Source organism: Equus quagga, chromosome 1 (genome assembly GCF_021613505.1).
Source record: "Equus quagga isolate Etosha38 chromosome 1, UCLA_HA_Equagga_1.0, whole genome shotgun sequence".
Lineage (NCBI taxonomy): Eukaryota > Metazoa > Chordata > Mammalia > Perissodactyla > Equidae > Equus > Equus quagga.
The window spans coordinates 56,770,633-56,785,290 of NC_060267.1; the positions used below are offsets into that span (position 1 = coordinate 56,770,633).

Below are 14,658 nucleotides of genomic sequence, written 5' to 3' on the forward strand. Positions count from 1 at the left end.
TCACTTCCCAGAAGCCCCCTGTTATGGGTTGAATTGTGTCCCCCCAAAAGATATGCTGAAGTCTTACTGTGAATGTGACCTTGTTTGGAAATAGGGTCTTGGCAGATGTAATCAAGTTAAGATGAGGTCACTAGGGTGGGCCCTAATCCAACACGCCTGGTGTCCTTGTAAGAGGGGGGGGAAATAGAGACACAGGAGGGGAGAAGCCATGTGATGACGGAGGCAAAGGCTGAAGAGCCGCAGCTGCAAGCCACGGACACCCAGGGCTACCAGGACACACAAGAGCCTCCTTCCAGGACCGTGAGATGAGGCATTTCTGTTGTTCAAGCTACACAGTCTGCAGCACTTTGCTACGGCCGCCTAGCCGACTAGTGCAGATCTGCTCCCTTACTCTTCCCTGCCTTCCGGCTCAGCCGTCGGTAGTCTTCCGACAGGTAGAATCAGCCTTGATCAGAGACACACCCCCTTGAGGCCCGTCCCCCTGGCCGGCAGAGCCTTCCAGAACCTGACGGTGCATGCTCGCCAAGTCTTAGGCTTTGCCGTTTTGCCGACTGACTGGCAGGTCCTGGATGCTCAGGGTACCTGGGACACACAGACTGCTCCTTGCCAGGCAGCCCTGCTCTGAGAGTCTGCTCTCAAGCCGGGGACGTGGGAGGCGTCAAACCAGCTCTGCCCGCCCACGATCCCAGGAGAATCCACTCTGTCCTCTGAACTCTCCACCAGGACCTGGCGTCAACCCACCTTCTTCCACAGACGTGTTCCCCAGAAGGATGTGTTCTCCGTGGCCCCGGGAGAGCACCACGCCCAGACTGCGGGAGAGCAGAGCAGCGCGCTCACCGCCCGCGCCGCCCCCGCCCGCTCCCTCGTCCCTCCTCCCGCGCTCTGCACGCCTCGGCGGGCACAACACGCTCCGGTTCTGCCCTGGCCTCGGGGGTTGTCCCCTCCAGAACTGAGGCAGCGTTTCTACTGTTTCATCAGCCCTTGTTCCTGAGAAGGACCTTGGAAATTCTACAGGCCATGAGCTCCCCCAGCCCCCGTTTTAATCAAGACACATCGTGACCTCTCAGGGACCCCGGGTCTCACAGGGTCCTACCAACAGCCTCATCCTTTTTGGCCTGGGGAGTCCCCCGTGCCTCCCTGTCTCTCCTGGTGACACATGGCTTTTGAACCTTCCCTAAACGTCTGAGCCACCCAGGGAGCTGTTAAAGATGCTGGCGCCTGGGCCGCCCGGGAGCTCTGGGTCAGCTGCTCTGGAAGGGGCCTGGGCATTGGCTGCTTTCCATACTCCTCAGGGGTTCTCCTGAGCAGTCAGGGCCCGGAACCCCTTCACTGAGGAACGAGGTAATTCAGAGATAAAGGCTCTCTGTTTCCTAATCTGCATAGTGCTTAGAGTTGAATATTTACACAGTTGGAAGGAACCTAAGAGATCTTCAAGTTTGATTTTTCATCTTACAATTGCATTGTTTTAAAAGTTTTAAGTAGATTATCTCATTTAATCCTCACAGTACTGTCAAGAAGCTGCTACTATTATTACCCCCATTTTAAAGAGGAGACATCTAAGGCACAGAGAGATTAAGTAGCTTGACTAAGGTTACACAGCCTGTAAGTCGTGGAGTTGGGGTTCAAGCCCTAGAAGTTTGGCTCCAGAACCTGCACACTAGGCTACACTGGCAAAGCAGGTCTAGACACCAAATTTCCTGAATGCGGACCTGGATCTTTTTCTACTCTGAGTTGTTGGTAGTCTTGCTCCCCCCACCCCTCCCCCTGCCAACAAAAACAGGCCCCTCACCTGAAAGGAGTGTCGCTGATGTCCGTGAAGAAGTAGTCATTGGCCAGGAAAAGGGCTCTCCTCTGAAAGACCAGAAAGGACAAGGGCTGGCTGGAGACGAGCACCTGCCCATGCCACCTGCCTGCCCCCACAAAGCCCTCATGGTCTCGTCACCTCTGTGCACTTCCCTCCCTTCTCACCAGCTCGACGATCACCACACGCCTCGTCTTGTTGACACCCAGGGGCACATCACCCCCAGGCCCAGCAGAAGGCAGCCCTGGGGGTTGCCTGGACTAAAGGACCAAGGCCGAGACCTGCGCTGTCCCACACAGTGGCCACTAGCCACATGCGGTCGTTGAGCACTTGAAGTGTGCAACTGAGGAAGGGACTTTTCAAAGTTTAGTCAATGGGAGTTTAGATTTCCATTGTGGCTGGAGACTGCTGTGTTTGGACAGTGCAGTGTTGACAGTGACTCTAGGGTTCGGATGGGACCAGAGAGGAGGCTGCCAGTTTGTACTCAAAGCTTCTGGAGCTCATATGTGCACGACCTCCCCACAACCTTCTCCTCTCTTCAGTGTGGCCGAGGGAGCGTTGGGGGCACCGACCCTCCACTAAACCCTTCCCAGGGCCAAGTCACCCTTCACAACTTCTTTTTCCTTTCAAAGCTGCCATCTTTTGGGTGTTGGATTTGTATGGGCTAGGGTACCAGATGGTGCAGACAGTGGCTGAGGGCATGGGCTGGGTGTCGGACGGCTGGATTTAAGCCCGGCTCGGCTGCTGATGAGCTGTGTGCTCTGGGGTGAGTTACTTCACTTTTCTAGGCATCAATGTTCTCACCTGTAAATCAGGATTAACAATGGCATCTCCTACATCAGCTTGCTGTGAGGGTGTGAGTGTGGTTTAATGCACGTGGGTGGGCATAGGGAAGAGCAGTATTTGCTCTGGGCTCTGAAGCTCTATGGATTGTCCTATTGGCAGACACAAGCATACATCACTGGGAAAGCCACATGTGGTAATTGGCATAGGGGCTGTTCAAATCACCTTCACGTCTCTCCGTCTTTTCTTCTTCCATTTTGGAAGCTGGAGATGTTGGAAGGGACACAGGGTGAGAGGGTAGCAAAAAGATGTTTTCTATAGGAAACCGCCTTTAGAGCAAACCCAAGTGAATGATTCTCTAGCACCGGCCTCATCCCATGTGATGCCCTCCCACCTCCCCTGCTTCAGTCAGATCCTCTCTCCAATTTCTCTCCTCACAGTAGTCATGGGCAGTTGGGAGCCAGCAAGGGCGGTGATGGCCTTGGGAGCCCCATGCTCCAAGGTGGGGCTGATTTGAGTGTCGGATTTGGGGGCCGTCTTTTAAATTTTTCCATTTTTTCAAATTAAAGAAAAAGGCAAAATAGTCCGATCTTGAGTGTACCATTCCAGTAGTCTTGATAAACATATACAGCCACATAATTACCTTCCCCAATCAAGATATGCAATGTTTGCATCCTCTAAAATCTCTGTTTCCTTCCAGTCATTCCCGCCCCGCCCCTCCATGGGCGAACTGTGTTCTGAATTCTATCATGGATCGGTTTTGCCTGTTCTTATGGTATGTATTCTTTTGCGTCTGACTTCTTTTGCTTAACGTAATGTCTGTGCGATCTGTCTATGTTGTTGAGTGTGCAGGAGTATTTCTCCTTCTATTGCCGAGTGGTACTCCAATGTGAGGATGCGCTAGTTTTCCTTTACTTTCACCTGTCAGTGGGCATCCAGGGTGTTTCCAGATTGGGGCTTATAATGAACAAAGCTGCTATAAATATCCTTGAACAAGTCTTCTTGTGGACGTATGTTTTCATTCTCTTAATAAATACTTACGAATGGGATTGCTGGGTTGTGTGCTAAATGTATGTTTGCCTATAAAGGCAAACTGCCAACAATTTTGCAAAGTCATTTTATTATACTTCCACTGGCAATGTACAAGTTCCAATTTCTTTATATCTTTGCCAGAATTTGGTGTTATCAGCCTTTTAAATTTTAGCCAGCATAGAGGGTGTGAAATAGAATGTCACTGTAGTTTTAGTTTGCATTTCCCTGATGACTAAGGATGGTAAGCATATTTCCCCTGCTTGTTGGCCACGTGTACATCTTTGTTTGTGAAGTGTCTGCTCAAGCATTTTGCCCGTTTTTTACTGGGTTGTTAATCATTTTGTTAGTAATCTGTAGGAGTTCTTTATGTATTCTGCATAAAGTTCGTACCTTGCTTTTCAAATTTTCTTAATGGTGCCTTTGATGAGCAGAAACTTTGCTTTTGATGAAATCCAATTTATCAAATTTTATTTTATGTTTAGTGCTTTTGGTTTTTTGTCTAAGAAATCTTTGCACAAGCTCAGGTTGTGAAGACCTTTCTCTTATGTTTTCCTGTAGAAGCCTATAGTTCCAGCTTTTACGTTGAGGGCTGGGATCCATCTCAAATTAATTTGTGTGTGTGGTGTGAGATACGGCTCAGCATTTATTTTTTTCACACGTTTCTTCAGTTGTTCCAGCACTATTTCTCAAAAAGATTTTTCTTTCTCCGTTACTTGCCAAGGCGTCTTTATTGAAAATCAGTTGGCAATATGTGAATTTATTTCCAGATTCTCTACCCCTTTGTCTATTGCTATGTCAATACCACTCTGCTTGCTTACTGGAGCTTTCTAGTTAGTTTTGAAATCAGGTGGTGGGGATCATCCAAATTAGTTCTTTTTCAAGGTAGTTTTGGCCATTTTAGGTTCTTTGCATTTTCCTGTAAATTTTAGAATCAGCTTCTTCTGTTTACCTTCTTCTCCTGTATCTAGAAGAAGTCTATGCAAATTTTGCTTGGGATTGCGTTGGACCTGTAGATCAGTTTGGGGAGAACAGACATGTGAGCAATATTGACCTTACAATCCAGAAGCATGGTTACAGCTTTCTACTTGTTTAGTTTTTCTTTGACATTCTTCCTGCAGTGTTACAGAGTTTTCAGTGTAGTGTCATATATGTCTTTGTTAAATTTATTCTTAAAACTTTTATGTTTTTATTTTACTTTATGTATTTTACATTGTTTGATGCTATTGAACTTAGAACTTAAAAATAGTTTCATTTTCCAATTGTTTTCTGCTATATGTGGAAATACAATTGGTTTTAACAATATTGACCTTGTGCTCTGTGAATTTGCTAAATTTGTCTATTAGTTCTAGTAGTTGTTTTGCAGATCTTGGCATTTTCTACATAAACAATCACTTTGTCTGGGAATGAGGACAGTTTTATGTCTTTCTGTCTAATTTTTGTGCCTTTTATTTTATTTCATTGCTTTATTGCAAGGGTAGGTCCTTGCAAGGTCCAGTGAGATGTTGAACGGAAGTGGTAAAAGCAGGCATTCTGCCCTTGTTCACAGTCTTAGGGAGAAAGTGTTCAATATTTTACCATTAAAAGTTAGTTTTTTCATCGATGACTTTTATCACATTGAAGCGGTTTCCTTCTGTTCTCAGTGACATTTTGTCAAATGTTCTTTCAGCATCCATTGAAATGACCATGTGGTGTTTCTCCTTTATTCTGTTACTGTAGTGAATTCGATTGATTGATTGAGTTTTTTCAGTGTCAGATAGCCTTACATTCTTGGGATAAACCCACCATGTGCCGTCGTTGCCATACCTCTTACACTTGCGTACATTATAAACCTTACAGTACAATGTCAAAATTTTTACTTTAAATAGTCAGTCGTCTTTTTGAGAAGTTAAAAAGAATAAGTGAAGTCTTATATTAACCCACATATTTACCATTTTTAGTGCTGTTCATTTCCCCATGTATGGAAACTCAGATCTGAGTATTCATCTGTCTTTTTTTTTTTTTTTAAAGATTGGTACCTGAGCTGACATCTGTTGCCAGTCTCCTTTTTTTTCTTCTTTTTCTCCCCAAAGCCCCCCAGGACATAGTTGTATATTCTAGCTGCGGCTATGTGGGACGCTGCCTCAGCATGGCCTGATGAGCGTGCTAGGTCCCCGCCCAGGATCCGAACTGGTGAAACCCCAGGCCGCCAAAGTGGAGCGTGCGAATTTGACCACTCGGCCTCGGGGCCGGCCCCCATCTGTGTCATTTTTCTTCAGCCTAAAGAACTTCCTTCAGCATTTCTTGTAGTGCAGGTTGGATGGTGATGAACGCTTTTCTATTTTATCAGAAAACGTCTTTACTTCACCTCTTTTTGGAAGGATATTTTCTCTCTATATAGAATTTTGGGTTGACAGGTTTTTCTTCTTTTGGCATCTTAAAAATATTATTTTGTTGTTTTTGGTGAGAAGTCAGCCGTCATCTATTATTGATTTCCTCTTGCTCCTTTAAGATTTTCCCCTTGTCTTTGCTTTTTCGGCAGGTGCACCGTGGTACGCCAAGGCATGGTTTTCTTTTGATCCTGATTGCGGTTTACTGAGATTCCTACCTCTGTTGGTTGATGGTTTTCACCATATTCAGGACATTTTTGGCACTATTTTTCAAATACTTTCTTTCTGCTCCATTCCTTCTGGAACTCCAAGGGCATATGTTAGACCACAGGTAACAGGGATAATTTTTTTTCAAAAGTTTCTTTCTGTTCTTCAGATTGGATAATTTCTATTCATCTATCTTCGAGTTCACTGTCTCTCTTTTTTCTCCAACCTGCTGTTAAGCCTACCCAGTAAAAATTTCATTTCAGATGTTGTACTCTTTAGTTTTAGAATTTCCATTTGGTTCTTATGGTGGTTTTATATTGTGTCAAATTAACTAAGCTAGTACTGCATTTCTGGACTCATTTCCCTGTATGGTTCCATGTTAGGGTTGGCCAGAAGAGAAGTTTGCATGAGGTCATAAGGCAGAAGAGAAGTAGCAGCCACTTTACTGAAGTGTATCTGCAGCTGCAGCTTGCTCTCATCTGTTGTCTTACCTTCTTGGCATGGGGCAGCAGCCAGAATCAAAGCTCCCTCAGCTGCCACTGGATCTCTTCCTTTGGTTTCTCTGAGATCTGAGCCCAGTGAGTGGGCAGCTCCATGTGAAGGGCACTGGCTCCTTCTGTAGGTCACCCACATCATTGTGTTTGGAGGTAGTGAGAGACAGATGTGGTTTTTAGTTTGTCCTCGTGGGTTCCTGTTTTTTCTCATGGGGTCTAGGTTATCCTTGCTTTTCCCCACATCTCATCCAGCTTCCCTTCTCAACTGCTGGCCCTGCTGCCCTACGATGACGTCAACCTCACCACTAGATGCCGAGACGCCAGCCTTCTGTAGACTTCTTCACCAGCGCCCACAATTTCATAAGGTCTAACCCCTAGAATAAAACCCTATATTAATATCACTTGTAGTGGTTCTGCTTGTTTGGTCAAATCCTAACCACTTCTCTGCTGAGATTCTCCTAGTTGCTCACTGTGACTGTCTTTTCCTTTAATTCCTTGTGCATATTTCTCATATCTGCTTTAAAGTCCTTCTTTTAATTCTAATAGCTGGGTCATCGCTGGGTCAGTTTCTAAGACTGTTTTTTCTCTTAACCATGCATCACATTTTCCTGTTTCTTCGTGTGTCTTATAATTTTTATTGTACTGGCTATTGTGAAGAATGGGTTGTAGGTACTTTGCCTTCCTCTGAAGAGGGATGATTTCTGTTTTAACCAGCAGGTAAAAGATTGGCTGATCACCTTGAGTCTGTGGAGGCTTAGATTTACATTTTTGTTAGGGTGAGTCTGTTTCAATGTTGTCTTTAAGTCTGGGGTGTATCCCTTGGTCTTGGTCATAGTCTTTACTCCTAAAGTGTAGCTCTTCTGTGTTTCAAAGGAACTCCTGAGGTGTTTACCAAGCCTCTCCACCTTGGTGTGGCTTAGAATTTGGCTTTCAATTGTCCCCACTACCATAGGCAGTAGCGGAAATCCTTGTTCCGATTTTCATCTTTCCAATTGTTGCTTTCTACTGGGTACTTCGAGTCTCCCTGTGTGTTTGCAGTTTGGAGGGAAGCCCAGAATTTCAGAGGACTTTGTATATATATGTTGGGGCTGGCACACCTGTAGATCCATTTCTAGAGTCCCTCCCCTCATTTTTGGGCACTCTGGGAGCCCAGATTCTGTTCTCTGATGCCTCAAGATGGTAACTACAGCTTTCTGCTTGAATTCTAGCTGTTCCATTCCAAATGGACTGGGGCGTGCCCTTCAGGGAACAAACCACGTAAACGTGTCTCTCACCCAGTGCAGTTCTCTTGATTCAAGGGTTGAAACCCCTTAGATCCTTGTTTCTGACGGCTTTTAGTCTATTTCACATGCCTTTAAATGTTTGTTTTTCTATTTTGTCAAGGTTTATAATTGTTATCTACCGGAGGGTTAGTCTAATGCAAGCTACTCCCTCACGACTGGAATCAGAACTTTGAGAACTTTAAGGTGAAGCAAAAGGAAGAAAGAAGGAGAGAAAGAGAAGGTGTTCCTGAACCCTGTTAGGAGAAAGAGAGCTGGAGAGGTTTGGAAGGTGAGTAAAGAGGTGTAGGAACAATCTCCCCTTTCAATAGATCGCCTACCTTTGCCAGAAAAAGAAGGAGTGTGTGTGTGTGTGAGAGAGAGAGAGAGAGAGAGAGAGAGAGAGGCTGAGAGAGAGAGAGAGAAAGAGGGAGAGAGAGAAAGAGGGAGAAAGAGAAGAGAATGAGAGCGTGCCACAGAGCACTGTGATGTCACCTCCCCAAACCCAGTGCACAGGGATTAGAAGGCGCTGGAGGAATACGGGGGAAGCTGCTCTAACTGCCGTGCCAGCTGCTGGTGTGTGCGTGTGTGTGCACCCTGTGCACCCAAGTCAGCACCCGAAGGCTAGCACAGAACACGCTGTCTACCGCTCTCCCTCGTTCATTGCTAATTATTTGTTCTAAACCATCAAACAGCGCGAAAATGATAAAAAGCGTCCTGGAGAAGATTCTCCAGGATACTTTGATTTTCTGGTTTGTTCTTTTAAACATGTCCCAGGATATCTGACCAGGATGGTACTGATGGGTTAGAAATTATGATGCCTGTTACTGGTCCACATTTTGGGGCAAACAGCCTGCCATCTAGGCGTGCAGGCCAAAGCTGGACTGCTTACAAGTTTGATATCCTACCTGTCAGCCCAGAGTGTGTTGTTACTGCCTTTGGAATTAGTTGCACACATTTAAACATAAGGATTCCTAACTGGCTCCTTTAGACAGCCCGTGTGCTCTCCAGTCCTCCACAGCTCCCAGCACCCCAGTACCAAGGCTTGTCTGCTCCCCTCACTCACATTTCTGAACATGGCCTATCTGGCCCTAAAGGTTTTTGAGTTTGTGAGTCCTGCTCTAAATTATGCTGGGGTTGCTCCTACTGTCCTTGGTAATGCCACCATTGTTGCCTGTCTGGACTTTAGTGGAGATGGAGAAAGGTCTGGATTGATCTGTGGAAAATAAGGATGCCTGTAAAATCCTCTGGAGAAAACAACAAAACAGGTTATCAGCTGCCAGGAGGATGGCTGGAATGCTAACAGATATTCCCACAATGCTTTAAGAAAGCCTCCCTTGGCCTAGACCTGAAGAGTGTTTCTACTGAGGAACAAGCTTGTCAGGTGAAGGGCACCACTGGGATAGCCTGGCAGGCAAGAAAACCACGGGACCGAATGTGACTGTTGAAAAAGGAGGACACGTAGGGGAGACAGAGCGGGTGGTAGTGAACAAAATGTAGCAACATTGGGGGAGAAGCATCACAGTGGATCAGAGCCGTGAGAGGCTGGACCCCTCCGTATGGCTTTTATCCCACCACAGCGTCCTACACACGGTCCAGGCACGGTAGCTTCCGGGCGTGAGAGTAAAGAGATGACCAGTTAAAGAGGGCCGAGTATGATACAGTGGGGAAGATGGAGAGGAGAAGGCAAGGACTTTCAAAGATGGAATAGATATGCTGTTCTGAAGACACTCCTGGGAATCTCTAAGGCTGGTGAGTGAGTTAAGAACTCAGGGCCAGTCCTACAGAAAGGCCTTATACAATAATGGCTAAAAGTGTGTGGTGTAGAATCAGACACTTGTGGGCTTTGCAATTCATCATCTAGGCAACCTTGGGCAAGTTTTGCCTCTGAATTTCCTCATCTGTAAATGGGGATAGGCTAGTACCTGCATCATAGGGTTGTGAGTGTTAACTGAGTGGATACTTATAAAGAGCTTAGTCTAGTTTCTCATAAATGTTAGCTGCCATTATTATTGCAATTACTATTATTACTAGTAGCAGGAGTAAGGCGTGAACACCTATGTGTTATGACATATCCATCACGGTCACGATCATGACCACTGTCACCCTACTTCTTTCTGTTAAAGCACCCACGTGCCAGGAAGCCTTTGCTAAATGGTAAATTTAACCTGGGTGGCTTATTAGCAGCGATGACAAATTTCGAAGGAATGGGCAGAGGTTTTGGGAGAAGTTTGGACTGCTTGGATCTGGTGAGGGTTCTCCCTTGGTAGCTTTGGGACACGTGAAGGCAGCAGGAGAACTCTGGGCACTGAGAGGAAAGATGGGAAGACAAACCACACTGGCTGCATCCGCTCTCTGAATCTGATAAAGTACAGCCACGCCCAAACGTCCTGAAGATGCTGTGTGCCAAGTGCAGGTTAAATTTTTCATTATAGCGTGAAAACAAGTCCTACCTTAAATGCTCTGGCAGGGCCGGGCTAGCTGAAGGCTCCTTTGTGCATGTGAGTAGGAGTCTGGTTAGGGTAAAGGCAGAGGTGTGTGGAAGAAACCTCCCCTTTTTTGGATCAGGAGAAGGAGCTGCTGGCCTTGCATCACTGCTATTGCCTAGTCTGCCTAAAGGAGGCCCTTCTCAGCCCAGAGCTTATAAAGGGCAGGCAGACACTGGTCCCAGTGAGAATCAGCGCATGCGTCTAAAAGGAATGCAATGAATTGCTTTTCCTTCCTTGTGCTTTCTTGTTTGGCTTCCACGGAGGTCTGTGTTTGTGGAAGAACTTGGGTCTAATTGTTGCAGACAGATGCCCGTGTTCTTTTAGCTGAGGCAGATGGGCAACAGGAGGAGGAGGTGGGGGTGGCTTTTAGGGAGGAGGTGACATTTGTAAATATGTCAAGGGACATTGCAAATTCCGTATGAATGCATTGGAACCTTTTAAATGAGAAGATGAAATGATTTTTTATATCATCATTATGTGCTTGTCTGTGAAGACGAGTTGTATCAGTGAGGGCATCGATTCTTGATTGTCTGTGGTTACAGTAGATGAAAATCAGCTACAGGGAATAGCAATTATTTTCCACTTTTCCCGATATATCATGTTTTACAAGAGCTGCTAATAATTTGCAAAATCAACTGTCGCTTTTCCCCTTTCCATCATAAACAACAAAAGGGCCAGATAGCAGGTAGCCTAAGGAAGAAAGAAGAGCTGTAAGTGACTCGGGCTAACCCGCTGCCCGGCTCAGTAGCTTCCGAAGAGCAAGCACTGACGTGTGTGGTGGCTCGTCGGCCAGATGCCTCCCTGGGGCTGATGCGCACTGGGATGTGCCCTCCAATCCAGCTCTCTGCGCTGCAGCAAGCATTCAAGTCTTAAGCTCTAATCAGGTAAGTCCAAGTCCCTTGTCACCACCCCAAAGCTCAACTAACTGTGATGCTGCCTCCTGGGACCAGACCCTGACTCTCTCCAGCACCTTACCCCTTTGTCCAGCGGAACCTTCACGTCCAAAGAGAAAGAGCCTGTTTCCCCATTGATCATGGCTGCTCTCAGCTTCAAGAGGAAAGATAACAGCGTTAGTTCCTTGGCTCGCACTGGGGTGGAGGGCACTGGGCTTTACTGACCAGATTGGAGGTGATGCCGAGGGATGCTTTTGGTTTTCCCCTTTTTTCTCTGAGCAGAATACTGGGAGGACCCATAGACCTAATCTGGGTTCCCTTTAGCTTGTAACTCTAAACATTCACAAGATAATCCTCCAACATGGACTGATGCATGAGGGCACATAGTGTCATATTACTGAGACACAATTTCCTCTAGGATGAGCTACTAACACCAAAAGCCAGACTAAAACATCACTAGAACTCAAACTCTGTAGCTTATAGACATGACCTCATTCAGCCTCAGTAATCCTTATGATTCAGGAAGACAGGGTTGTATTTTTAAAGTTGTTGAAAGAATTGCCCATTATAGAAGTTGCTTCTGGCTTGGGCTTGGAAAGGCTCTGACTGAGAGGAATAGAGTGATTTAAGAGCTTACAGCCACGCAGCTGACCAGTGCATTGGCTGTCGAGCCAAAGCAGCTCCTCTCCCCGACTCACGGTTTCCGCTCGGTCCTCCCACTCCACTTCAGAGAGATCCACGCTGTTGTAGTTAGGCTTGGGCTTCAGTTTCTTTCCCTCTCTGTACTGGAACGGGCAGGTCAGGAAGAGAAACACGAGGTCAGCATAAGGGCCTGCTCAAGTTTCCTCTTGTCTCTAAAGCCTCTCAGGTGTACCCTTAAAATCAAGGTTATCTGGCCACGCTTCTGCCCGAGGCAGAGCTTCCCTTGCCAGAGCTTGTGACAGGTGCTCTGTGGGTCTGAGTGTCGTCCTCGCGATGGGGAGCCTCTACTTTGCAGTCAGCTCGTCACAGCTGCGGACAGCTCTCCCCTCCAGGAAGCGCCTCCTCACACCGAGCTGAAGTCTGTCTCCCTGTGACTTTACCCGTTGGTCTTGGTTCTTTCTGGAGCTACACAGAACGTCCTCCACCTGACAACCCTTGAGATTTTCAAAGGTGCTTGTCACTCCTAAGACTTTGCTTCTTCAAGCTAGACATTTCCAGTTTGCAGATGCCTCGGCTCCCTTGGAAAATGCTTTCCTTTGTCAATGTCACTCCCAAAACAGAGTGCCCAGGACAAAGTCAACGTTTCAGATGGGGTCTGACTAGTGTGGTGCAGGGTTTGACTTGTATGGACCAAAATATCATAGAGCTCTGACTGCTGCCTCTGATTCTGCTGGACTTCCTGGACGGCTACTCTGCCCCGGCAGCTCAAATGGAGTTTTCAGTCAATGGAATCCCCTTGGCCTTCCTCATGTGATGCACTGTTAAATTACGTCTTCATAATCTTATACTTGAGCATCAAGTATTTTGCAGAGCTTTCCATGCATCCCTAATATGTTTCAGCCCATTGTTTTAGAAGAATACCTTCTGAATACTAATTTTCTCACTTGTACTAGCCATACCTTCCAGACTTTGTGGCATCTGCCTTCTGTGTTTTCATCTTGTTGATAGACTTTCTGAATGAGGTAGAGCCAAGGACAGCCAGATTCTGCAGTGCCTAATAAAGACCTCCCTCCAGCTTGACACAGAGCCATTAGTCAACACTCTTTGAATGTTATTATTATTTTCTGGTCCTGACTTCTCATTCTCTCTCTGTTTCTGTCTCTTTCTCTGATGCTAAGACAGATATCATCAAGTTAGCCACTATTAGGCATTCCCAGGTTAAGTTTAGCAATCTTATGAAAAGAGGAAAGAGGATAGTTTTATCATCAGGTAAGTTAAGAACTTAATCAGAGGGTCTACTTTTTAGCAGAATGGGGCCCCTGCAGATGCTCGAATGGCTGAAGTCCTCTATCACTGTGTATCTTGCTTCTGCCAGGTTTTTTCCCCCCAAGAAAGTATCCTTATTCTTGCCTGGCCACGAGATGTGTAGTATAACTGCCACAACAGTGTCCCCCTCTCATCCTTCTCTTTTTCTCCTCACTCACGCTTGGATGACGTTCCCATCCTTGGCCTTATTGATGTCCATACTCGTGACAAACAGCACTGACCTGCTGTCTCTTACACTCGATGTGTTTCTTTTGAGTGACGTGTGACATTCTTCATTCATTACCATTTCCTAATTCCTGATGATACCTGAAAGATCATCTTTAGCTCCTCTAATTAAAACCAAAATTTTACTTGTTAATTAGCCTACTTGAGCACTGACATAGAAAGATTTCAGGCCAAAACTATGCCTCTTGACCCTCTTTCAATTTATTACTAGGCATATCCTCTATTATTTTTCGTTTTTTTAACTCTACTAGTGTTTTCCATAATGTCTATCATAAATTAATAGTGCTTTCCTTAGGAATCTCGTTATGTTGGGTTTACTGTATCTTTCGTTATGTAATAATGTTCTGCATGGTATTATTCTCTAATTGTTTCATTTGTGTAGGTCTCTTTGTGTGTCATCTATTTCCTTAATTAAACTATAACTTCTGTTTATAGTATTCTTCAGAGCATTATAAGAGTAGGTACATGGTAGGTCCACAATATGAATTGATTGGTTGAAGCCTTGTATTCTTCCAGATTACATAGATGGAGACAGATAGGTTTCTGATCAGTGCCCCGTATTTGTACAAGTCAGCGCCAGGATCACATATTTATTATTTCTCTAGTGAGTAATTTTGTTGGCACTGGGGCTGCCCCCAACAGAACCCACTGGTATAGGTCAATGACCCATTATAGGAGCAGATACTTGCCCAGCAGAGTCTGAATTGGGAAGACAGAGTGGTTTCCAGTGTTCTCTGATCTCTCTCTACTCAGAACCCCTATATTTTGCCCTAAATAGCTCAATCAGTTGCCTTGTGGACACTCAGTATCTATCTGAACTAAACAGAGTGGAATGTGGCTTAGACTGATCTCTCCAAGTGGCATCTGGGGCAGACGAGCCCCTGAATAGGTTCTCGGAAAGGTGCTCTGCTAGCCACTGTCCTCAGGTGCCGTCTTCAATTCAGCGTGAGTCTGGTAGAGGGAAAAGGGCTAAATTCCTCTAGGACTTTAACTTCCCTTTCTCCACTGCCCCCAACAATCACACTGAGAGGTGTGGCCATTATCGCCATGAACAGTGGCCAATGCCATGACCAGAGGCAGCAGGGAGCCCTTAGCCCTGGAGGCAGAATTTTTAGATAAAAATGATGCAACTGTCTCTTGG

The 14,658-nt window shown here is 45.9% G+C and overlaps 1 protein-coding gene across 1 annotated transcript in view; it reads right to left on the minus strand.

Annotated features, from left to right (window-relative positions):
• CACNA2D4 (calcium voltage-gated channel auxiliary subunit alpha2delta 4) overlaps positions 1-14,658 on the minus strand; it is a 105,239-nt gene that overhangs the window by 61,711 nt on the left and 28,870 nt on the right. Inside the window, exons 17-20 of the mRNA XM_046642079.1 lie at positions 12,023-12,109; positions 11,407-11,478; positions 1,790-1,851; positions 742-809 (exon numbers count right to left, since the gene is read on the minus strand). Of these exons, the coding sequence (XP_046498035.1) occupies positions 742-809; positions 1,790-1,851; positions 11,407-11,478; positions 12,023-12,109 (289 nt within the window). The remainder of the gene's footprint in view (positions 1-741; positions 810-1,789; positions 1,852-11,406; positions 11,479-12,022; positions 12,110-14,658) is intronic.